Source organism: Sphaeramia orbicularis, chromosome 12 (genome assembly GCF_902148855.1).
Source record: "Sphaeramia orbicularis chromosome 12, fSphaOr1.1, whole genome shotgun sequence".
In the NCBI taxonomy this organism is placed as follows: domain Eukaryota; kingdom Metazoa; phylum Chordata; class Actinopteri; order Kurtiformes; family Apogonidae; genus Sphaeramia; species Sphaeramia orbicularis.
In genome coordinates, this window is record NC_043968.1 from 66504120 (window position 1) to 66529308 (window position 25189).

A 25189-nucleotide genomic window follows, 5' to 3' on the forward strand; every position below is an offset into this window, starting at 1 on the left:
GTCTGATTTGTTAATATTTTGTTCATGCTGTCCATTACAGTGAATGGCGCCAAATCCAGGCCAAAAGTTTGTTAGTTTTGGGGAAAAAACAGCTGTAGGAGTAATGAAAGGAGTCTTTTTTCAAGTTTTGCCCCACTGTGGTTTCATTGGTGAACTGTTATTCAAATTGTATTGAAACCATAATACGCGTATCTGCCGTAATTACTTCCAGCTAGAGGGAGGTGTTTTGTTAGTTAAACATTAGTAATGCAATATAGTGGATAGCAGAGGAAAGGGCCTGTGCCCTGTGGAATATTGTTAAAACCTTTATTTGTTTTTTTTTTTTTTTACAAGAAACATTTATCTTCTGAACCCACTTTATCCTCACTAGGGTTGTGGGGGGTGCTGGAGTCTATCTCAGTTACTCATGGGTGAAGATGGGGTACACCCTACACAAGTCGCCAGTTCATTGCAGAGATGAACAACCAAGCACTCTCACATTCACACCTAAGGGCAATTTTAGGTTTACCAATTAATTTATCAGTGCATGTCTTTGGATGGTGGGAGGAAGCCGGAGTACCCGAAGAGAACCTTCACAAACTCCACACAGAAAGGTCCCTGGGTGGGATCAAACCCAGGTCCTTCTTTCTGTGAGGTGACAGTGCTACCCACTGCACCATTGTGTCGCCCAAGAAACATACAACTAGAAAAAAATATCTGAATAACTGAAGTGTAGGGATGAAAGTTAAATCCATATGTCTGTTTGTAACCTTCACTAATTCATGGGTAGTTACATTTTCAGTTAAAATTGTATGCTGTTTCAGGCCAGTCATAAGTGGCTCAGCCAAAAATAAGTCCCATGCTAATATTTTGTTGGACCACCTTTAGCTTTGATTATGACACACATTCACCATCACATTGTTTTAATAAGCTTCTGCAATGTTACAACATTTGTGTCCGTTATTTATTGAACACATAAAATTACTGAAACCTTAAAGCTACATGACTTTCTTCACCAGTTTTTTTCATCAAATCTTTAAAACCCGAGTGATAGCCTAAGTATCATGAATCCGTTAGTCTTTTCGTGATTACGCACCTGAATCACTTCTCTTGTGGTGAACAACTTTGAAGTTGACTCCATTACAAGCCGTCTGTTTGCGTACATACCAAACCGAAACTAAACTGTCACTCGGGCCTTTTCAGAATTCCACACAGAAGCAAGAATCAATGAAGCCGTTACCATGTTTGTTGCTGCTGCGGCCATACTGTGGCTGCGTGGAATTCCCATTTCCCCAATGCACTTCACAGCAAAATTTCCAAAAGGGTCCAAGTCACATATAGGTTTGGTATGTAAACAAATTGATAGCTTGTGATGGGGTCAGCCCCGAATTTGTTCACCATGAGGGAAGTGATTCAGGTGCGTAATCATGGAAAGACTAATGAATTTGTGTTACTTAATGTATGACTCTGGTTTTACAGATTTGATGAAACATTGGTGACAAAAGTCATATGCAGCTTTAATCAACTGAAGCAAGCCCAGATCATAATACTGCCTACAGAAGATTGTACTGTAGGCACTAAGCATTATAGGTAATCACTTCATCCCGCCTCTCTTTTCACCCTGATGCACCCATCACTCAACACTGAAACTGGAAACTACTCATAGTGTAAGGGTTAAAGTACTTGTTGTAGCTGAAGCATATTAATCACAGGAGTAATTTTCCGATGGAAGGATCTGAATTGTTTGTTTTAGTTAAATTCAGGTGGGTATGTATATTCTCTTTGTTGAAAAATTGATTTCTTTTTTTTTGTCTTGTTGGGGTTAGTGTAAAAGGGGGAAAAAATGCACCTCAGTTTTGTAATGATTCATAATTCATGCATGAAAGGATTAAATAGTAAAAAGAGTGAAGGGTCAAAGCAAATCTTAATAGAGGACTTTATTTATTTATATGATGTTTATATTGTGAACATGAGCCAACTAATTTAGTTCATAATCAGAACACATACATTAGTTGCACTTAAGTATGTATGGTGTTATGATTGTGAAATCCAGTATGCTCATCTCTTCATCTTAACCCTTAATAAACCACATAAAATGGAAAAGGGGATGGTATGTCTACAACTCTGTGTCCATTAGGTAATACTAGTGCCAAGGTCTATTAAGTAGATACATTTTAAGAGAACAAGCCAGTGTTTTAAAAAACCCAAAGCTATGATTTGCATGTAAAATGCTAATAGTCAGCTTTAGAAGAAAATGAAAACATGACTGTATAAGGGCCATTCCACGCAAATGGGTTGCCATTTCCGTCCCCAGGCATTATATGTATAAATGTGCATGAAAATCAACTCTAAAATACATTTTACTATTAAGCAAAGTGTCCTGCACATTGATCTAATTGCAAATTTAAAATATTTATTTGAAAACATTAATAAAAAATACCTAGAACACTGAAACAAATAGCATTTGTTGCCTGTCCCCATTCTGTAATGCTACACTTTACCATGAAATATAATGATTAAAATACTTCATAATTTTTTTTTTTTTTTTTTTTTTTGTATGTTGTGGTGACTCCATATTCCATCTAGATTCTTTAAATACAATTTTTTTCATAAGAAATCCGTAATATTTTTTGTGAAAATATACATTTTAGTCGTGTCCCTGGGTTCTCACTCAGTCCTGTTACCCTAACACATTCTCCCCTTTGAAAAATTTGGGACATTCCACAAGTCCCATGTTCAACAGGAAGTTACATCAGCTGGATTTTCTGAGGGCCATGGGAAGATCAAAACTAAGTTCTTTCACTTTTTTTTTTTTCTGTGTATTTGAGATATTGTAACTGTGCTGAGAAGGTTAATCTCAACGCTCTGTCCTGTTACCAAAATTATTTCTTAGATGGTATTTGTTTATTTTAAAAATACCATTTTTGCAAATCACAAGCATGTGCTCAGTGTCCTCATGCTATAAGCATGCAGTGCCATGTGGCTGTATTTCATGAATTTTCTAATTCTGTGCTAAAAAACTCATTCCTGTTACTTTCAGTCCTGTTACTCAAATAAAGAGTAACAGGACTGAGTAACAGTAACAGGAGTGAGTAGTCTCCTCTGGTTACTGATTTATTAGTAAATGTTACTCAATATAATACTATTCACTGATTTTAAAGTTTTACTGTTGAAATTACTGAAGTTGTTGACCTTTAAGATCAGTCTTACAATATGAATACCATAGTTCAGGGAGCCAATCCACCACTAAGTGCTGCCAGAAAAGCTGCTTCGCTATTGTGCTCAACGCAATGCTGACCCAGAGAGGGGAGAGAGATAAATATAGGAAGGACCTAGAGTCAGGCACTAAGAAATGTTCTTCGGAAGTGGACCTTATATGTGCAAATGTCGTGACATAACTAGTTATAGATGTAACAAATTAAGCAGGAATTAAAACAAGTTGTAGAAAGCCACTGGATTTTTGCCCAAATGAATATAAAGATAGTTTTGCAGCACCTGGAGGGTTCAAATTCAAACTGTATGAACTATTAGGGTCCAAATATACAAATAAATGAACCACAAACTAATAAAGTGGGTTTAGCAAATATGAGCTGTTTAAGTCAAATGGCACTACTACTACAGCTGAACCTAGCTGTGTGCACTGCTGCATTCTGCATCCGTGAAGACGTCCTTTGGCAATTGTTTGAGGACATTGTGTGTATCATCCCACCCCTGAGACCAGTCACAGTCATCACATAGAGATTGAGAAAGAAGTCTGGGCCAACAAACATAAGTTTATTGCAAGTCTAGCTAAAACACTAGTTTTTGCAACACACACATGCATGAACAGCCATGTACACTCACACATACACACACAAAACACACATACACACGCGCACACATGGCCATGGACACACACGTGCACGAATGCACACACACATACACAAAAGACATACAAAAACAAACACACACACTCAAATGGACACTCATTCCTGTTACCCAATGTTCATTCCTGTCACTAATAACTTTTTCTAAAAATAAAGATAAACCACCGGATTTTTTCAATTATGTGTGGTCCATTCTTTGTCCAAGTATTTAATGAAGTGCATCATAGAAATTTTGATAAATTTGAGGTTTGGGTCTCCTTTAAAATGAAAAAAATGACTGCAGTTTTAAGAAAATTACAACTTGCGTGCATATATAGTGATTTTTTACTCACAAATATTAATTATTTTAGCATGTAACCAACCATTTCTTTAAAATAAACACTTTGTTGAGAGGAAAACAAAGGAATTAGTTGATAAGCTTTTAAGTGTGCTTTTTAAATGTCACATGAGTTTTGGTAACAGGACTGAGAAAAATGCAATCATGTTCCGCTTAAAAACCTTGTAAAAAAAAAAGTTGCCTGAGATTGACTAATACACATTTTGAATAGTTAAATGTGTGTGTTATTAGATTCAGTGTTGAAAAAATATTTTTAAAAATGAAGTTTAATTTGGAAGAGTTATAACAAGCAAATGGCACCAATTCGGTGGAATGGCCCATAAAGAGTTTTTATCCGTAAAAGTCCTTTGTCTAAATACAAACAACAAAGGCTAAAAGAGGAGGTTTTAGTCGGTTTCTCCTGAAGTTCTTTCCACTCCTCTCTCTATTGCTGTCTTTGGAACTCCCACAAAACCTCTGCTTTGACTAGCCCACGCACGCACAGTTACGTCACACGTCGCCCCACCCACATATTTCTGTAAACCACCTTGCGTATGGAAGTATGGCGGCCCCAGCGACACAACTACAATTCGGCCAAAGTTTATTGCTGAGATTTTCACGTGAGAGCGATGAATAAGTACGCGAACCGACGAGTCTGTACCTTAGAGTTTGGCGACTGTAAACACGGGGAAGCTCTTGCAGGGAAAGTCACAGATCTTTGGCTGGCGGAGTTTCCTCGATTTCTCTTCGCCTTGATTGAAGTGCCTTTAGTCTGGGTACCACAAGGGAAGAAACTCCGTAAAACGGGAAGAGTTGACACGGAAGTTTGAAAAAAACTGATACACTGGCTTTGGAAAGACCAGCTGATAAAGCAAAGCAAACAGAGGAGAGTAGCGATGTTTTTGTAATACAAGTGCACTTGCCCGACGTTTATTACGGGCGTGCTAACAGCAAGAGCCAACTGTTGAATGCTCGATGTGCATTTAAGGGTCTGGCGCTGCATACCACCAGCTAACGTTAGTTAGCTTCCATGGCTACCTTCAACATTAGCTTGAGGTCGCCAGCTAACCAATAATATACATGTTCCTATGGCCATGTGAGTTCATATCAACACTTGTCTTTTCCTTTAACTTTGTAGCTATATCGTAAAGTTTATAGTTTGTCGTAGAAGTCAGTCATTCTCAGTGTAGACTTTGTTGCTTTTAATGTGTAACATTTTTTGACGTTGCTTTTATCGCAAAATAAGCAGACCGGAGTGGTTAAAAAGAACAATAACACTGCTTGGTGTTGTGTTCAGGTCGGTCCACTTTGTTTTATTAAATACCAGATGTATTGTTTAGTAGATAGTGTGTCTAGTATAGTGCAGAAGTACTTGGCACCTAGCTACCAGTTTTCTGCTTTCCACAGTCACGAGATTTCCCTGTAACTGTGAGTGGCCCAGCTTGGGATTTGAACAGTTCTGCCATTTAAAAAAGAAAACAGTGTGATATAGGGTTGTAAACAAATGGAGACACAGGTAGCACAGGTGAACAACAGTCAAAGTGCCAACAATGATGAAAACAAAAGGGTTACTCCGAAGAAGTACAACATGAAATTAATTTAAACCGGCTAATCTATATTTTTATGTATCCATGGGGATAATATTTTTTTGTTTCTGACAATTGTTTTCTTAAAATATTGTTTGTGGTCCAAGCCGAGGTTATCATCATCATTTGTACAAAGCCCAAAGTGGTTTAAATGCACTTTTTGTGTGATAAGTGATACATGCTTGTTTCCCTCCCCTAGAATCCTCTGAAATGCCTGTCGTTGAGCTCTGAAGCACTCAGGTTCCATTAATGAATGATAAATTGAAACATACTGCAGTAATTCAGAGCTGCAGAGCTGACTTGCATCATCTGCTCTGGGAAAGGGCAAACTGAGCCAGGGAAAGGGGTTCCTGTTTTCCCCCAATCACCTACCAGCCTGGGAGCCATCTGTTGGACGGTGAGCAACTGAGTCCATCTTGGAGAGTCCCGGCTGCGGCCTGGCACCCTGCCCTTATGGGGCAGCAGCCGGGAAAGTTTGTAGGGGACCAGAGGAGACCCAGTTTACCAGCCTTCATCAAGGGTGCAAAGAGAGAGTCGTCACGTCATGGGACCCAGCCCTGTAATGTTTTTGCTGTGCATGGTAAGAACATGTTTATTATTGGAGTACGTTACAGTTAGCACAGTTACAGTCTGCACTGTAGTTGAGGTTAGTTTATTTTTTGTTAATATTAGGATTTTGAGTATATTGTACCCTGACAAGCCCTATGTGAAATACACATAAATAATATAGCAAATAAATTACATAAATACTTCCAGATTGAACAAATGTAATGAGGAATCTTATCCTCAGCAATGCTGTGAACCTTTTACTTTTGTGCAGTTCTTTTCTGGGTCTTTGCTGTGGTGGATCTGACACTTGATCAACAGATCATTCAATTGTGCTATTGCTTCATAACAATGCAAACTGCTGCTAGAAAGTCTGTCCCTAATGATGCACACAATGTGTAATAAACTGCTACTGTATGGTTTGAAATCTACTCATTTAAAAATGTGAAATTTCTGAAAGGGATTAATGAGCAAATTAGTTGCATTGTGGGTAATTGAGGTTATATGATAGAAAGCTTGTGAACAATTGCCTTATGAACTCTGTTTGAGGATCACATTTAAACACATTGTCTCAAAAGAAAATGTTACTTTAGTAGCAGTAGTGAAATAATGTGTGTGCTTTCAGTACTAGTCATTTGTCAAGAGAGAGATATTTTGTGAATGTTCTGCTCATATACAACTTCAAAACAATAGACATTGTACCTCTTAAATATAAGCTATCCTGTGGTATGAAATCTCATTTAAACACGGGGATCTCTCTCACTACTAAGACAGAACAAAGGCAAAGTTTTTACATAATTTTATGACATAAACTTGTGAGTTACAGACTAGTACTGACACTTAAACATTTTCTACAATTATAATAAGTTATTAATGTTGGAAATTCCAAAGCTATTGGTTGATCAGAGTATGGCTAAAATGTTTGTAATTTCACTACACAGTGCAAACTAGAGATCGACCGATATGGGTTTTTCAGGGCCGATACCGATTATTAGTAGTTAGAGGAGGCCAGTAACCAATATTTGGAGCCGATATTCATTTGCAGTAAAAGTGTAAAAATTGGCATGAAAAATTTTGAATAATGCAAACACTGAACTTCATTTAAATGCCTAAAGCATGTTTATTTAATCAAACAAATAGAAAATAATAGCTCCAGAAGTGCATGGATTTCCTAGGCTCAGAAGCATCTCTTATAAAGTTGAATAAAAGCTTAAATAAATCGCTCCCTGAAAATTTTCCACAGTAAATAAAGTAAAATTGAAATATAACTATAATGCCTTATCTTTGTATTAAGTTCAAACACAACAAAAATACAGGGAGACTCTTGTAAACTCTTGGGCCACATGCTGACATATGCTCAACTCATCATGCTTCATTTATTACAGCATTTGGGAAGCTTTAAGTTGATTTCATTATTAAATTTTATATTTTACCATGCGATAGCAGGGACCCTGTCATTTAAAACTATGTTGCTACATTATTAATGATTAATATGACAAAAGCTACATAAAAAAGTATAATAGCTGCTATGAATGCAGTTAAACTCCTGACAGAACACAAACAGCCTTTAGGGCTTTAATGAGCACACACAGGATTTAAAATGTTCCACCATGTTCAGATAAATCACTTCTGAATTTGACTCTCTCTCATCTTCATTTTAATTTTCAGATCATAGGACTAGAAAGCTCACAGCAACATTAGTAGTTGTGAGTTATAGAGTTCTTCATGTGACTTTAATGCAAACACACACTATTACATTACATACCAACACAGTCTCACCCCAAATAGTAAGCAATCGACGCATACGGTCAGAGCCCCATAGTGGCGCTATTTGACGCAGGGGGTACTCCTTCCGCGTCGAAATCCGACACGGAAGGAGTACGCACCGCGGAGAGGCAAAGTTTTCTCGTGTGAGAAGCTCTGGAGAGAAAACACGTGTCAAAGGTAAACGCAGACAACTCTTCTGAAACTGTACTAAACATCCCTGTGCTCTACATCTCACAACTACTACTAATGTTTCAGAAGAACGTCAGAGCAGAGTAAACATTAGCGGCAGCTCTGCTAACTCAGATTACCTCCTGACATGTGTGTGAATTAGACTGCTGATAATATGGAGATGGAAACAGTCTGGGATAGAAAAGCATGTGTGTGGGATTAAGAGAGAGCGCCTAAAAAACTCAGTTCACTTGTTTTAGGGAAGCACGCTGAGGTGAAGTCTGATGAGCTTTTACCAGAACATTAGTTCATCAGTCTGGCTCTAAACGTTCTATGTATTAGTAATGGAGAAAATGTATGTAAACACAGTCTCATCCCAAGTCAGTCCCAGTCTGTGTGTGTGAGGACAGCTTCAGCGTCAACCAATCAGAGGGCGCAGAGTGGAGAGAGAGAGAGAGAGAGAGAGAGAGAGAGGGGTGCGGCTGCATCTGAGCCGAAATAACCCAGTTTTAAATTGATTTCTTAATATCGGCCCGTCGGATTAAAAAAAGGCCGATACGATATACGTCAAATTCCCAAATATCGGCGCCGATAATCGGTCGACCTCTAGTGCAAACTGTTATAGCCTTACTCACATGGGCATGGTATAACCAGGAGACCATTTTTAATAAGCCACCGCATAAAGTGTCATAAAGTTCGCATAAAGTTCTTTCCAATTGCTTGCACTGTTTGTTCATATTGTGTCACATGAGCTTTCTAAATTTGCATTCAAAACACTTTAAATTTTTTTCATTTATTATTACCAGCGCATCTTCACAATTTTAATTTGGGGAATAAATGTTTGTGTTTTCTGTAAATCTTGGAACATAAATAACAGATGTTGATTAGCACAGCACTAATACAACAGCCCTGCAATGAACTGGTGACATGTCCAGGGTGTACCCCACCTTCACCCGTCAGTAGCTGGGATAGTCCCCAGTGACCCTAGTGAGGATAAAGCGGGTTCAGGTAATGAATGAATAATACCACAGGATCATTGTATTTTCAGAAATAGACTAAGTAGGTGTAATTTTTCATTTACAAACTACAGGCAAAGCAGATTCACACATAATTAAGAAAACAGACATCCTCTTCAGTTATTACAAATTACCAGATGTCACAGTAATACTAGTCCTGTCTGAACAGAGCTTTATTACAGACATTTAAGTCTCCACCTGTATAATTAGTCTGAATTAATGGTATGTCTGAAGTCCTATGTTGTTCTCATTGATAAACTGCATTTTTTGTATTGTTGCAATATGAACACACATGCTAAACAAGGTGCGTAAGACTACTTGAATAGCAAATGGAATTAAGAAAAAAAAAAGACTTACATCCATGCCTTAATTCATTCATGCCCGCGTCACATGCATCTCCAACTAGTCATCATGTATTCTGATTAAATGTATTGCCTCAATGGTGACTGAACTAATATTGTCATCACACCATTGAACAGTGTTATCTGACATTGTGGCTTCCCCTCATCTCATAGAGACATACTGTAAAAAAAAATGATAAAGATAGAGCTACAAACACAATTACACATGTAAAAAAAAAAAAAAAAAAGAAAAAACATTACTTGATAGTATTTGTGTGGGCCTATGTCGACCAATTATAAAATTCCTTGTTTTAGACCTGAACAGTCAAAGGCTGTATCTTCAGTACAGAGTCACAGGATCTTGTGAGAGAAATTAAGTTAGGTGATATGCAGCATACTGATGATCTCGGCAGAGGATGTTGAAAGAGGCTGCTCTAAGCATAGTGTATATAGTGAAGCAAATTATCCAGGCATTATTCTTGCTCTTCTTTATCCCGTTTTGACAAAAAATGTTGATATAGGAAAATATCAGCCCATCAGTGTTGTAAAATAGCAGTTGAGGTGTATGGAGGAGCTCAACAGTGCCTCCTTCTATGTTTGTGCAGGATGGTGCAAAGGGTGAATTTTTGCAAGAAATCCTGGACATGGGAGTGGTCACAGCCACTGCTTGCCAGTTTATGTCTTGCCTGCATAAAAAGAAGCATGCAATACGATGAGAAACAGTGTTGGTTTTTCTAATAGACATATTTTCACAGTAGACTGTCTCTGTGAGTCAACTGACATGCACTATCAGAACTCTTAGACTAAAGCAGCTAAATCAGTTTCAGCTGTCATTAATTTTACTGTTTACACCTGTGATTTTGCTGTTGAAATGAGTGGAAATGTTGAGTGTGAAAGAAGCTTTTCGCTGCTAAGTCAATGTTTTTAAACCTTTGCTGGGCACAGGAAGTTCATTTCTTAGGCTGTAAACATGGATGATGATGTCAACATTTCACCCCCATTATCTTAATGTCACTGATTTGTTGTTCACTTGTTTTGGCTTATGTAAATGCCTTCATGATGGTCTTGATTTATAGCATAGTAACATGAATGAAACTGTCATGCATATGAGGTTTTTCTTAAATGCCTCAGTGGTTAATTGCAAAATCAGTACAGAGATAAGAAAATCAGTACAGTTCAGAGATAATCTGAACTGTCATAGGTTTTTAAAATGGTCACTGAACCAGATGTATGCCATGCATCCAACTAACTGATAAGTTGACCAAATGTGTGTGCAGGCCCGTGATTGCCTTGGCAAAAGTACTTTCCACTGACTCTGTCTTGCATAACACAGAGGGGGACAGGACAGGGAAGGTCAGAAAAACAGAATGAAAGATTTTGCCAGTAAATGGATCGAATTTGGCGTTAGGTCAGTGAGATGGGACACATTTGTTTTCTCTTTCTGTCGTTTTCTACCTCTGAGTAGGTTAGACTGAAAGCGGATGTGAGTCGTCATGGCAGGTTGAGGGCAATATCAACACATGATCTTGCATCTGTTTTTTTTTTTTTTTTCTTGGCTCCAGCTACTTAACACATTGGGTACGGTTACATGATGTTTTTTTAAATCTGATTTATTTTTCCAGAAGAAATTAATTTGGGACTAAAGTATTTTCTCTTCTGTTTACATGGAAATGTTAAACCCGAATAAAGGTTTACATGACGTATTAATGAGGTAGATAAGTGAGCAAAAGGGTTTGCGCTGCAGTGCTCACGTTGCCTTCTTCTCGCAGCCCGTCTGTTAGCTTAGCTTAGCATAGTCACTGCATTCCCATGGTCACACGCAGCCAGTTTTTTAAAGGTGATTTGTTGTCTTTTGTAAGTGATTTTCTGAATCTGATTCTCCCTAATTATTTCTTTAAATCCGCAACTTACTGCAATCATACACTCTTGGGACTGTTGTGTCGATAGAAGTTGGAAAATCTTTTTGTTGGAAGGGATGCACGCGCTAAATTAGCTTTGCTTTACCGTTTTAGCTTTGCATTACTTTTTATTTCCCAAGATTTTATTAGTGCAGTAAGTCACATCGCCATGATTTGAGCTTCCATTTGTGATCATATTGACCCCACCGGACTAAAGTAATGATTAGGGAGAATTGAATTTCACAAAATCACTCATAAAATACTACAAATCACCTATAAAAGCCTGGCGACATCTGACCATAGGAATGAAGAGATTATGCTAAACTAGGCTAAGCTAACGGAAGGGCTGCGAGAACAAGGCAATTGGTGCACTGCAGTGCAAACTGATTTGCCCACTTGTCGAACTCATTAGAGCATGACGAATTAATAAAAAAACAAGTGGTGAACTATTCCTTCAGGGTTTTAGAGGCTGGTAGATACCATCAGAATAGCCCACTGGAACGGTTTGAGTTGACTAGACTGCATTGCATATTCTTCCGCCAGCGCAGAATGTGTGCGTCATCGCGACAGGACAAGACAACGAGCATCTGCAGAATGGCAGGAATAAAGTCCAAACAGAATAAAGGGTTTACATGTCCGAGGAATAATTTAGATCGGAATTAAAAGGGGATTAAACCAGTGACTTTAATCAGGTTTAAATTTAATCTGAACTTTTCTTTTTCAACTGGAATAAGGTGTTTACATGGGCATCTTTAATCAGATTAAACCAGAAATAAAAGTCGTCATGTAAATGCACGGAATGTTATCCAGCGCCATGCTGCTTCTCAACAGGCAGGTTCAGACCTCTGCATATAGCTGCCTGGGAGAGAGACTGAGGTAGTGAGGGGCAAGCAAAGACCTGTCTTGGCTTTTGGCATCTCTGCACTGTACAGTGTTGGAGGTATGAACTCACTGGCTGTTAAGCACAGAAGCATGAGTAGAGAACTGTCTTGGTGTATAGCTCACATAAAGTTGTTATTGCTCTGTGTAGTTTAAATTTCTGTGTATCATGTGAAGTTGACCATTGAACTCTGGGTAAGAGAATAGATTATGCGGTGTAATAAGTTACAGGGACTGTTTTAAAAACTACACTGCATGTATATGTACAGTATTGACAGTATCACATATTTAATACTTAGACCAGTTTATCCTCGATTCACATGAGTGGGAGTTTGATTTTATTACCTTGACAAAGGAGGTTATGTGATTGCTGATTTCTGTTTGTTTCTTTGACTGTCTGTCAGTAGGATCATACAGTTTTAGAATACACCTCTTGGTGCTACTTGGACACCTCATTAGTGATAAACCCGAGGTCATGGAGTGTTTCGGGTTTTAGATCATCAGTTGCCCTCGCCTTAGCTACCCAGTCAGGGGTGATCAGCCCCCGACTTGTGTCCAAATGGCCCATTACTCCAAGGATCCCCCCTCCGGATCCACAGCCATCTTGAGGCTTTTTCCGTGGCCTCAATGATGTTCTTGATGGCTTGTTTGCACAGCTGGCATTTTACTCCAAGGAGTTTGAGAGTTCAATGTAAAGACTGGCCAGCGATACCCCAGCACCCCACCTCAACTGGCTCACCGCAGGCTTTCCAGCCTTTGCTCCCGCACTCTGTCACCAACTCAGCATATTTGGCCCTCTTGCGCTCAGTAGCCGTCTCAATCCGGTCCTCCCAGGGGACAGTAAGCTCTACCACAACTATTTGCTTTGTTGACTCTGATGTTAACACCATGGGCAGAGCTTCCAGTCCCATGCAGTGGTGAGAAGTCCTCCGAAGGAACTTGGCGGATGTTGTGCCATCTCCCCAGCTCAGATGAAGGTGGTGGATTGCTTGGGGGTGTGCTGGTACTTGCTGCTGATGATCGCTGTGCTAACTGTGTCTGCCAGGGCCCTGAGAATCTGGTCATGATGCCAGCGATACCGCCCATACCCCAACACCTTCAGACAGCAACTGAGGATGTGTTCCAGGGTGCCTCTCTTCTGGCATAGTTGGCATGCCAGAGTGTCTGCTAAGCCCCAGCAGTGCAGGTTGGTTGGACTTGGGAGACCATCATATACATATTGGATGAGGAACTTGGTGTGGTGGGGTTCGAATCTCCAGAGTTCTGGCCAGGTGATTTTACACTGTTTAGCATGCTCCCACCTTGTCTAGGCACTTTGTGCCTACATGCTGACCATCTTTGCCCAGTGGTCTTCCTCCATCTCCGCTTGTATCTCATCCTGCACCATTTGACGTTTCTCTCTTGATCTGACTTTGTCATAGTGGGATTTGGGAAAACTACCAAGTCCTGCCCATCCTACTGCCACATTGCCGACCAAGATGCTGTGCTGTAGCCAGGCCACTGCTCTATTGACAGCACTCCAACAAACCAAGGATGACTTGACATTCTGGCTCACAGCAGTAGACAAGTCCAGGCTCCCAGGAGAATTCAAAGCCTGGATGTACCAACATGGAGTCCTGCTGAGGCACCTTTAGGCCCTGCTTATATAACAAGTACCTATGTCAACAGTGGAGACGCTGGAAAGAACCAACAGCCAGTCTCTCTAGAGGTGGCTTGGGCTGCCTCGGTCCCTTAGCAGCATTGCTCTCTATGGGCATTCCACCAAGCTGCAGCTTTCTTATCAGCGGCTTGGCAGAGGAATTCAAGGTTATGTGTACCATGGAGCTGATGATGTACCGTGACTCCTCTGACACTGAAGTTGTGGCAGTGGGAATCCTGGTGAAAACTGGAAGGATGTGGAAGGCACAGGAAGTTATTGATAGAGCAGAGGTATGGCTACAGCACAGCATCTTGGTCGGCAATGTGGCAGTGGGACAGGCAGGACTTGGTAGTTTTCTTATACCCCACTATGACAAAGCCAGAAGAAGAGAGAAACATCAAATGGTGCAGGATGAGATACAAGCGGAGGTGGAGGAAGACCACCGGGCAAAGATGGTCAGCATGTAGAAGAAAGGCGCCTGGACAAGGTGGGAGTATGCTGAACAGTGTAAAATCACCTAGCCAGAGCTCTGGAGATTCAAACACCAGCACACCAAGTTCCTCATCCAATCTGTATATGATGGTCTCCCAAGTCCAACCAACCTGCACTGCTGTGTCTCCCACACTGGGGGGATTTAAAAGTGAGCATGGTCCATGTACAATAAACAAGCATATCAACACCAGAAAGATGTTGAACTGTGGAAACGCCGAGATCCACAAGCTGTTGTCATTCTGGGCGGAGGACTCTATCCATGCTAAAATTTGTGGAACGGTGAAAGGCGGGCTGGGCCGACTCTGGAGAGGGTAGCAACACCACTATGCTCAGGGTATTTCCGACACAGAAGTGATGTGTCACACTATACGCTGTGCTGCATCACCACCCCTTTGATTCCAGAATGCAGGTCTGCTGTGTAAAAGTCCAGCCTGTCTCACCTCTGTTACTCCTTTGGCTTGGCTGTTGAAAGCGGTCAGTGGTGGAAAAAAGGTGTGACCGCCATCTCATCTTTTTTCTGGGATCTCTATGTAAAAGTGGCTAGTGGAGGGTTATGGCATGAGCCAAGGAATACCCCTTACACCTCATCCTATAAGAAGAGACAGAGGCTGGAATTTTTTTCATTACCATAGACTAATTTAGAAAGGTAACAGGTGGGGATATGCATGAATAATCGAATGGTAGATTAGTCATAATGGTAAACATAGTCTGTTTCTTTTTTTCAAAAAATGTGTTTTGGGTTGGGAAGACATTATTTTTCGTGCTGTATGTACCTCACAATGAGTACACGCTGCCCATACAAATGTGCAAAGTCAAATTTCTCTAAGCCTCCCTGTTGTGCAGCTCCTTTTCCTTTTCCTTTCCTTCGGAAACTTTAATTTGAGGGTGGTTGTTTATCAGTGGTTGTTTATCACCAGCAGATGCCATGGCAGCCCAAATCATCACTGACTGTGGAAAGTCCAAAGTCCTCTTTTCAGATGAAAGTAAATTTTGCATGTCATTTGGAAATCAAGGTCCCAGAGTCTGGAAGAAGAGTGGAGAGGCACATAATCCACGTTGAATTCCAGTGTAAAGTTTCCACAGTCAGTGATGATTTGGGCTTCCGTGACATCTGCTGGTGTTGGTCCATTGTGTTTTCTGAAGTCCACAGTCAACGCAGCCATCAGCTAAGACATTTTAGAACACTTCACACTTCCTTCTGCTGACAAGCTTTATGGAGATGCTGATTTCATTTCCCAGCAGGACTTGGCACCTGCCCACACTGCCAAAGGTACCAAAAGATGGTTCAATGACCATGGTGTTACTGTGCTTGATTGGCCAGAAAACTAACCTGACCTGAACCCCATAGAGAATCTATGGAGTATTGTCAAGAGGAAGATGAGAGACACCAGATCCAACAATTGCAGATGACCTGAAGGCCACTATCAAAGCAACCTGGGCTTCCATTACACCTGAGCACTGCCACAGGCTGATCACCTCCATGCCACACCACATTGATGCTGTAATTCATGTAAAAGGAGGCCCAACCAAGCCTTGAGTTCATACAAATAAACACACTTTCAGAAGCCTGACATGGCTGTTTAAAATAATAGTTTTTTTTATTGGATTTTATGCAATATTCAAATTTTCTGAGACACTGAATTTTAAGTTTTCATTTTCCGTAAGCCATAATCATCAAAATGTCAAGAAATAAGGCTTGAAATATTTCACTCTGACTAATGAGTCTATATAATATATGGGTTGCACTTTCTAAAATGACTGACAAAAAATATTGAACTTTATCATTATATTCTAATTTTTTTGAGATGTACCTGTAGTTCTGTCTATCTAGCCATAGCCATGTTGGCTTTTTGTTGCCAGAACTGACCATATTTAGTCCATGTCCACACAAAACCGCATGTTTTCCTATCTGAGCTTTTTCTTTGTCGTTTTAAAAAAAGTGCACTGAAGCACGGAGCTGTTTCAGGAAATATCTGCGTCCACATGAAACCACTGAAAACATTGTAGTACAAATACCAGGCCTGTATGTGGCATTGTAATGCTCTCACAAAAAACAGAGAAGAAGATGTGGAGCATGCGCATAAAGCTTGCTTGGATCTATGGCGTCGGATCCAACATTCCCTCCTGGTTGCCCTTCTGGTTGCCTCTCTCCGTGGTAAATCCAAGAGCATGTACTGAATATTGTTAGCTATGGTTGTTTGTTGCTCATTGTAATGAAAGAGTAGCTAAAGATTTTTGATTTAATATTTCTAATAAGCTCAACAGCTGTTGTAGCACGAGCAATACTCTGTAGTCTGCCGTTGTTGTTGTGGTGAAGTGGCGTCTTGCTTTTGGCGTGAAATGTTAGACAGGTATGACATCGTTTTAAAAAAGTGTCGGTTTGGTCATACAGAGGATGATGCAAAACTGGTATTTTCAAATGTATCCACTCTGGGACCCAGGTTCAAAAAGTTGCAATTTCAGTGACTGAAAACACTGGTTTTGTGCGGATGAAAGGCCTATCTGATACAAAATTTTAGCAGATACAACCAAAACTATCTTCGTATGGACAGGACCTTAGACAAATAGTCAGGTGGCTTAGTGAAATTACTGTTACTGGTTGGTTAAAAGCAGCATTTTTGGTGCAATGTTTCCTCTGGGTCTATGAAAGAATATTAACTTAGGAGCCCCTGGAAATGTTTCTGTAAAATATGAACTTCCAACATATTCAACACCAATGATACAGGTGAAAGCTGCACAGCCCTCACCAAAGATATACACTACTGGTCAAAAGTTTTAGAACACCCCAATTTTTCCAGAATTTAATTGAAAATGATGCAGTTTAATGTCTCAGTGTACTCTGAAATCAAGGCATAGAAAAAATAAAGTTAAAAAAGAAATCATGGAATCAATATAGAAACCAAAATGTATTCTAAACTTTTGACTCATCAAAGTAGCCACCTTTGGCAGATATAACAGTTGAACACACTCATGGCATTCTTTCTACAATTAGAAATCAAATATTCTTCAGAAAGTTCTTCCCAACTCTGTTGCAGAAGTTCCCATAAATGTGTAGCACTTGTAGGTTGCTTTACTTTCACTCTTCTGTCCATTTCATCCCAAACCACCTCGATGGGGTTTAAGTCTGGAGACTGTGCTGGCCACTCCATGTTTTCAAGTGTACCATCTTGTTCTTTTTTTCTTAAGGTAGTTCTGGCATAGCTTGGACTTATGTTTTGGGTCATTATCTTGCTGTAGGATGAACCCCTGACCAACTAGGCGCATCCCAGAGGGTACTGCATGGCGCTGCAGAATGCTGTTGTAGCCGTTTTGGTTCAGGGTGCCTTTCACTCTGTAGAAGTCACCGACCCTGGATCCAGCAAACAGCCCCAGACCATCACACTTCCTCCTCCATGTTTGACAATTGATGTCACACACTGGGGAACCATCCTTTCCCCTACTTGATGGCGTATATAAGTCCTGCGGGATGAACCGAAGATTTCAAATTTTGATTCATCAGTCCATAAAACCTTGCAGTCTTCAGTAGTCCACTGGTGATTATAAACATATGTAAATGGATTAACTTTCAATACCTCAAATATATTTAAAAAACTTCTAGTCTCTCATAAACAAATTCCAAATGGACATAAAGAACATAAAGGAGTGAACTGAAATCTTGAGGCCGATTCTCCACAGTCATGTTGTCTCGACTTTCTTGGTGATAGGTAGAATTCGGCATCCCTTTATGTCCACGTGATGATCCAGAGAGACACCTGAGGTCTACAGACACAAACGAAACAGACAAAAAGATCAGCATACATGTAGTTTCTCATCATGTAAATCTAAGATATTCAAAACCATCATAACAGTACTCCCCCATTTTCCATTCTGCTGCTCTTGGGGGTTCTGGGTCGGGTGGCGGTGGACGGGACTCATCAGCCAATGCTGGTGCTATCCGTTGGGCTCCTTGGACTCTTGTGCATTTGTCTCCCCGTTAGCAAAATGTGTAGAGAGTAACAAGTGGTGCAGTTCACGCTGTTCCTGATGTCCATAAGGACAAAACGAAGAGCCATGATCAAGTTTTGAAGTTTGCCAAACCTTAACCAGTTTTCTTTTCATAGTTGCATTCATTTGTTCTACAACACCTTGGCTAACTGCATGGTAAATACTGCCTAACTTTTGTGAGATGTTAAGAGATTTTAACACACCCTGTACCATTTTAGCTGTGAAATAACCACCCTTATTAAATCCGATTTGAAACAGGACACCAAAACGCGGAATTGCACCACACGCTAGTCAAGCGACAGGAGCCGGTTGCAAAGTCTGTGGAACCACTTGAGGTGCTGCGATTAGAGCTGACATTTGAACAGGGTGTGGGACAGAATATGCCACTTGAGGTGCAGTAACTGGGGCTGTCATTTGCGAGATAGTTGGGGTGTTGATTTGAGTCATTGCCAGTTTGATAGCTGTCGCAAGCTGTTGAGTGGAGTCTGAGTCTGTGGATGTTTCTGATTTCTCTTCTGCCCCAACTGCCATCACAGGGATGGTTTTGTTTTTGCCTTCCCTGCCTTCTGTATCATCCTTGAGTTCCTTCAATTGTAGTTTTAGTGTAGCCTCTTGCATCTTACTTAAGTCGTCACTTTCTTTTTGTTTTTCTTCTCAGAACTTGGCTACATAGTGCTGACAATGTGCATCAAAATCTTCTTCTGTCTTCGAGTACAAACCCACGATGTTGGCCAGGTGGGTTTGAACTGACTTAGGCATGCCTTTTACAAGAGTGATAAAGAAGAGGATGGTTACCGGTACCTTGACGTACAGGTTCTCCAGTGGTATCATGAAACAGGGCTTTTGCTCTTTGTTTGTGGGAGAAATAGTCTTCGCCGTTTTTCATCTGTAGAGCCATTAAAACTTCAGGAAAGCATGTGGGATACATTTCTTTCATGACATATAAAAGCTGGGCCTTAATTGTGTCGTATGGTGTTGTGGTCTTAATTGGAAAGCCGATGTGTCTGGACACTTCTGTGCAGGCTTTATCTATTGTGGCCTGATCTGTTGCTCTTGTGATCACTGCAGCGACATCTCCCCAACAGTTTATCTTGGGTGGTCAATGAGGTCAGAGCTCTGAAGAATGCTGGCGCACCTTGGGTCAGTTGTGGCAATTTCAGCATCAAGCCCTCGATGTCTGTGAAGGCAAATGGCATGTAGACGGTTTTATTATCCGCAGTCATTCTGAGAGGGTATGCCCTCACAGCAGGTGCTTCTTCCATAGCAGCAGGACTGTCTTCGTTGGGTAGTGCAGGTTCAGGAAATGAGTTCAAGTCTCCACTCATAAATGCCTTATCGATCTGTTGCTCATCCACCATACCAGAAAACTCTCCTGCTATGAATTGGGGTGCTGCAGATCGGGGTGTTGATGATGTTGTTCTTGGCAAAAAGGGGTTGAGGCCAGTGGCACTCCTGTAGTCGACTGCTCTTTGTATGTGGAGATCTTTCGTTGTGGGGATTTGTTGATTGTCTTTTGATTGTCGCTTTGCCTTTTTCTTCTGCATTTCCTTGATAACTTCTTCTTCCTTTTCTTCCAATAGCTTTTGTAGCCCCTTTCCGGGTCAGGGGATTCTGGGCTGGCATCATGTTGTGGTGCAGCCATGGATGTAGAACATGAAGGGAGCAGTTGGCCAGCTTGTGGTGATACTGCTTGGTCCATCATGGAGACTATACTACACCATCTGGAGAGTATACTGGTCAGTGCCCCTACTTGTTCTTGCAGGTTCTTTACCTGCTGTTGGGTCATATCCGTTCCTGTCTGAACCATTGTCGGAGATCCGCTGAGGATGGCGTGTTGGAATGGCTCTTGGGATGTAGATGAACAGGGCCTTGACGGATCCATTGTTGTGTATAGTGGAGGTGGCTGAAGTTGGATTGGAGTTGATGGGGCAGATACGGCGTGATCCTTTGCTGCCTCTTTTAATCTCCGGCTCACCTCTGTGTAGGGTCCTTCTGTGTCAGATTGAGGATAGAACAGGCCTAGGTCAGGCATGGGTGGGAGAGATTTTCGATTCAGGGACTTTTGATTTTGATTCAATGACTTTGACCTTTGTCCCTTTGTCTTGTCTCCTTCTTCGTCGTCCTCTTCTTCTTCGTCCACTTTATCCTCATCTGTGTCATACTCATCATTTCCTCTGGCTGTGTTAGTTTTTTACTGGTGTCCAGAATGTAGACAGCCTGAGCGCTGTTGACCAAAAGTGACTGAAGGGCGTTTGACAGATTTTTTGGCTGTCATTTTGACACCGTTGAGGGGCATGACATGTGTTGTGTCATCTTCTTTTGGTTTTACTACCAGCATGCTGGCGAGGTGTTTGCTTTCATATGTCGTCATGATAGAGTTTGCCATCTTGTTTAGTCTTTCAGCAAATCATTCCATTTCTTCACTTCGTTGTAGCTTCTGAACATTGGTGACCCTACCTTTAATCGCCCACGTGGGGTTAGTCCGATAGCGCAGGACCTTTCCTCGGTGGTACTCCTTAATTGAGTACCATTGTTGTTCTGTAGGGGGCGATGCTCCTGGACCGGAGTGAACCAGCTTCTTCTTTGCATATTTCTTGAATAAGTCTTTCATTAGCTGAACTTGTTTCTTCACTGCTTTTGGATCGGGTTCACTTGTGAGAATAGTGTTTTCCAGTTCTTTCATGAAAACACCCATTTTGAGGAAGGAGGAGGCCATTTGGTTGACAGGTAGAGTGTTCTGTAATGATCGGAACTGGGAAGTCACAATGAAGACACAACTCGTGTCAGCTTCCAATCTAGAGTACACAGTAGTAGAGGGCTGGTTGTGTAATTGAGTTAATTAGTTCCTTTAGTAGTAGAATTTCAGAGATGGCAAGAGTAACCAAGGAAAAACAAACAAAAATCGAATATTTGCAACAGCAAATACCGATCTGTACAATAGTTATCTCAACTGAATTACTGAGTAATAGTGGATAAATGATTCTGATTTAGAGAATAAGAGACATAAAAGTGGAAATAAGAAATGGAAAGAATAAAAATGAAATGATCCAAAAAATAAAAGGATTAAAATGTTAACGGACTGCAATTGGAGACTCCAATTCAGAATTAAGATTAGCCTATCAGTGATCCTAAAAGAGCTCGAAATAGGATAATCAAAAATAGCTAATTCCAATTTGTACAATAATTGCTGACTACCAAATTACTGAATGAAGTGAATAAATAACGCAGATTTAGAGAATAAGAGACCTAAAAGTAAGAACAGGGACAGGAAAAAAATAATAAATAAAAATGATCAAAAAATGAAAGGATAAAAAAATGTTAATGGGCTACAGTTGGGGACTTCAATTCAACATTAAAGTTTGTGAAGTGGTTAAATAAGGTTTGGATTATCAGTGAGCCTAAAAAATTAAAAACTCAGCAATACATAAGGTGTAAAAGAATTTTAAGGGTAGGCCTAAGGGCTATGAACAGTGATAAAACCTGAAAAAACAAGATAACTGGCACGATAGACAAAAAACTACCAGGAAGTGTAAAGGGGTTAGGAAGGAGCAATAAAATCTGATAAAAATTATTATATACCTACGACAAATGGCCAACCTTCAGCTGCAAATCAATACTTGTCTTCTAATCACTAGTGGGGCTAAAATGCTGTAAAACAACAGAAAAAACAGCAATAAAATCTGGGTAATAGACAAAAAACTACCAGGAAGTCTAAAGGGGTTAGGAAGGAGCAATAAAATCTGATAAAAATTATTATATACATACGACAAATGGCCAACCTTCAGCTGCAAATCAATGCTTGTCTTCTAATCACTAGTGGGGCTAAAATGCTGTAAAACAACAGAAAAAACAGCAATAAAATCTGGGTAATTTAAGCAACAATCAGCAAATAAATAATTATTTCTAAATACTAGAGAATTTTAATGGTAAATCAACAACAAATAAGGCTAAACTAAATCAAAGAGAAACGAGTAAAAATGTCTAAATATTAAAAATTGGAAATACACAAGCAACCAATAATCATATTAAAGAATTTCAGAAATACCTGAACCATGATAATCAATACTAAATAATTCTATCTGCATAAATCAACACAGATCAATAGCTGAAAATTCAAGAATGCCAAAGTGACAGCAATCTATAAATTGATTATAAATGCATAGACAACAACAGATCAATTAATAGGATTAACTAAATCAAGATTAATGCTTAGGGAAATAATGTAGTACAAAGACAACTGATCAATCAGTAAACTCAAACAATAAAACCGATGCTAATCAAATCTATAAATCAATTATAAGTGCATAGATAGCAACAGATCAATCAATGCATAGACAGCAACAGATCAGTCAATGTATAGACAGCAACAGATCAATTAATAGGATTAACTGAATCAAGATCAATGCTTAGGGAAATAATGTAGTATAAAGACAACTGATCAATCAGTAAACTCAAACAATAAAACGGATACCAATCAAATCCATGAATCATAAGTGCATAGACAACAACAGATCAATTAATGGGATGGACTGAATCAAGATTAATGCAACAACTGATCAATCAATGAACTCAAACAAGTAAGACCAATACTAATCAAATCAAAGCTGTTTACAAGTGATTATTATACATCTAACTATTTATGGGCCAAAACTTAAGGAGTTCAAGTAGGGAACCCAGGAAGGCCAAAGGTCAGTGTGTCATTCCCAAAAGTTTCACTAGATGGAGCCAAAGCCTGCCTTATACAAATTAGGCTGTCTGCTGGGTTTTGTCTCTGTCCTAATTTAACCAGATAGGTTTACAGGAGATCATGTAAACTTTGTCTGCACTACAATTTCTGTTTAGCCTCTGTACTTATCCGGTCTCAAAAATGGAATTGTCCAACCAGAATGAGCTCAATACCTCAAGAATATGCTAAGGATACTTCAAATGGAGGTACACTAATTTGTTACGTCTGTTGGTTTGTACTTTTGTATTACCCTCAGTTACCTCAAGAATACGCTAAGAATACTTCAAACGGAGGTACAGTAATTTGTTACGTCCGTTGGTTTGTACTTTTGTATTACCCTTGGTTGCCTTTTAAACATAACCACAAACAGCAATCTTTCAGCTGTTGGAATCACAAACAGCAATCTTTCAGCTGTTGACTCAACATACCTTAGTTCCCTTTAAAAATAACCAACCAGCGTCTTTCAGCTGTTGGCCCAAAATACCTTAAAAATAACCAACCAGCATCTTTCAGCTGTTGGAATCATAAACAGCAATCTTTCAGCTGTTGGCCCGTACCGTAGTTCCTTTTAAAGAAAAATAATAAAAACAAGCAGCTCTTTCAGCTGTCGGCCCGTACCATAGTTCCCTTTAAACAAAAATAATAAAAACAAACAGCTCTTTCAGCTGTCGGCCCGTGCCGTAGTTCCCTTTAAACAAAAACAATTAAAACAAACAGCTCTTTCAGCTGTCAGCCCGTACCGTAGTTCCCTTTAAACAAAAATAATAAAAACAAACAGCTCTTTCAGCTGTCGGCCCGTACTGCAGTTCCTTTTAAACAAAAATAATAAAAACAAACAAGATATAAACAACGTAACAACATATACTTCCACTCCACTCTCTGTATACAAATATGCACATGCTCACATTACACCGGTTTTAAAATCACTGCATTTGCTCCCCATGTATTTCAGGATCGATTTTAAGGTCCTTTTAATAGTTTTTAAATGTCTTAACGGTCGTGCGCCTTCTTATCTTTTAGACTTGCTTTTACCTTATGAACCCTCGCGGACCGAGGTCCTCTGGCACTGGTCTTTTAACAGTTCCAAAAGCTAAAACAAAACTCATGGCGAGGCAGCTTTTCAGCATTATGCTCCTTGCCTATGGAACAGCCTGCCAGGGAACCTCAGGGCCGCAGAGAATGTAGTCATTTTTAAAACCAGGCTCAAGACCCACCTCTTTAATTTGGCTTTTAACTAATGCCTCTGTTTTATCCACTTTAAGGCTTTATAGTTATATTTATTTATGTATTTGTTTATGTTTATATATGTCACAGGAGAGATTGAAATCCAGTAGGATTCGTAATCCTACTAGGAGGATTCGTAATCCTACTAGGACAGATAGGAATTTTAGTTTGTCCTAGGACAAACTAAAATTCCTATCTGTCCTAGTACGATTACAAATCCTACTAGGACAGATTGAAATTTTAGTTTGTCCTAGGACAAACTGAAATCATACAAGAAATTAGGATCTGAAGATTAACCCTAACCCAAACCCCCTAACCCCCCCCCCCCCAACCCCCCCTAACCCTAACCCTAGGACAGATAGGATTTCAGTTTGTCCTAGGACAAACTAAAATTTCAATCTGTCCTAGTAGGATTTGTAATCCTACTAGGACAGATAGGAATTTTAGTTTGTCCCAGGACAAACTGAAATCCAAACATTTCCATATAAGCTTAATTTTTCTCTGGTATATGTCTGTAGTCTTGTCTTGCAAGATTTAAGTATGCTGTCCCCCCCCCACACACACACACTGTTGTTGATTCCAGGAAAGACAGATGATGTCACTAATATGTCAAAAATTCTGACTTAGACAGTTAGTCATGACACAGCTATCAGAGGGGTCTGCTAACTCCCAGAGCGGTGGTGTGTGTGTGTTTGCAGGGGGGGGGGGGGGCGGGGGGGCAGGCCTTGTGTATTGTGTTTGAGGCCGCAATCTGCTACATAG

At 40.0% G+C, this 25189-nt stretch overlaps 1 protein-coding gene across 2 annotated transcripts in view; it reads left to right on the forward strand.

Annotated features, from left to right (window-relative positions):
- The first annotated feature begins 4555 nt into the window (after window positions 1–4555).
- abl1 (c-abl oncogene 1, non-receptor tyrosine kinase) overlaps window positions 4556–25189 on the forward strand; it is a 121232-nt gene continuing 100598 nt past the window's right edge. Inside the window, exons 1-2 of one of the 2 annotated variants that reach the window (XM_030149119.1) lie at window positions 4556–5257; window positions 5947–6327. In XM_030149119.1, the coding sequence (XP_030004979.1) occupies window positions 6201–6327 (127 nt within the window). In that variant the 5' untranslated portion in view covers window positions 4556–5257; window positions 5947–6200. The remainder of the gene's footprint in view (window positions 5258–5946; window positions 6328–25189) is intronic. The other variant, XM_030149120.1, reaches the window with a different exon arrangement.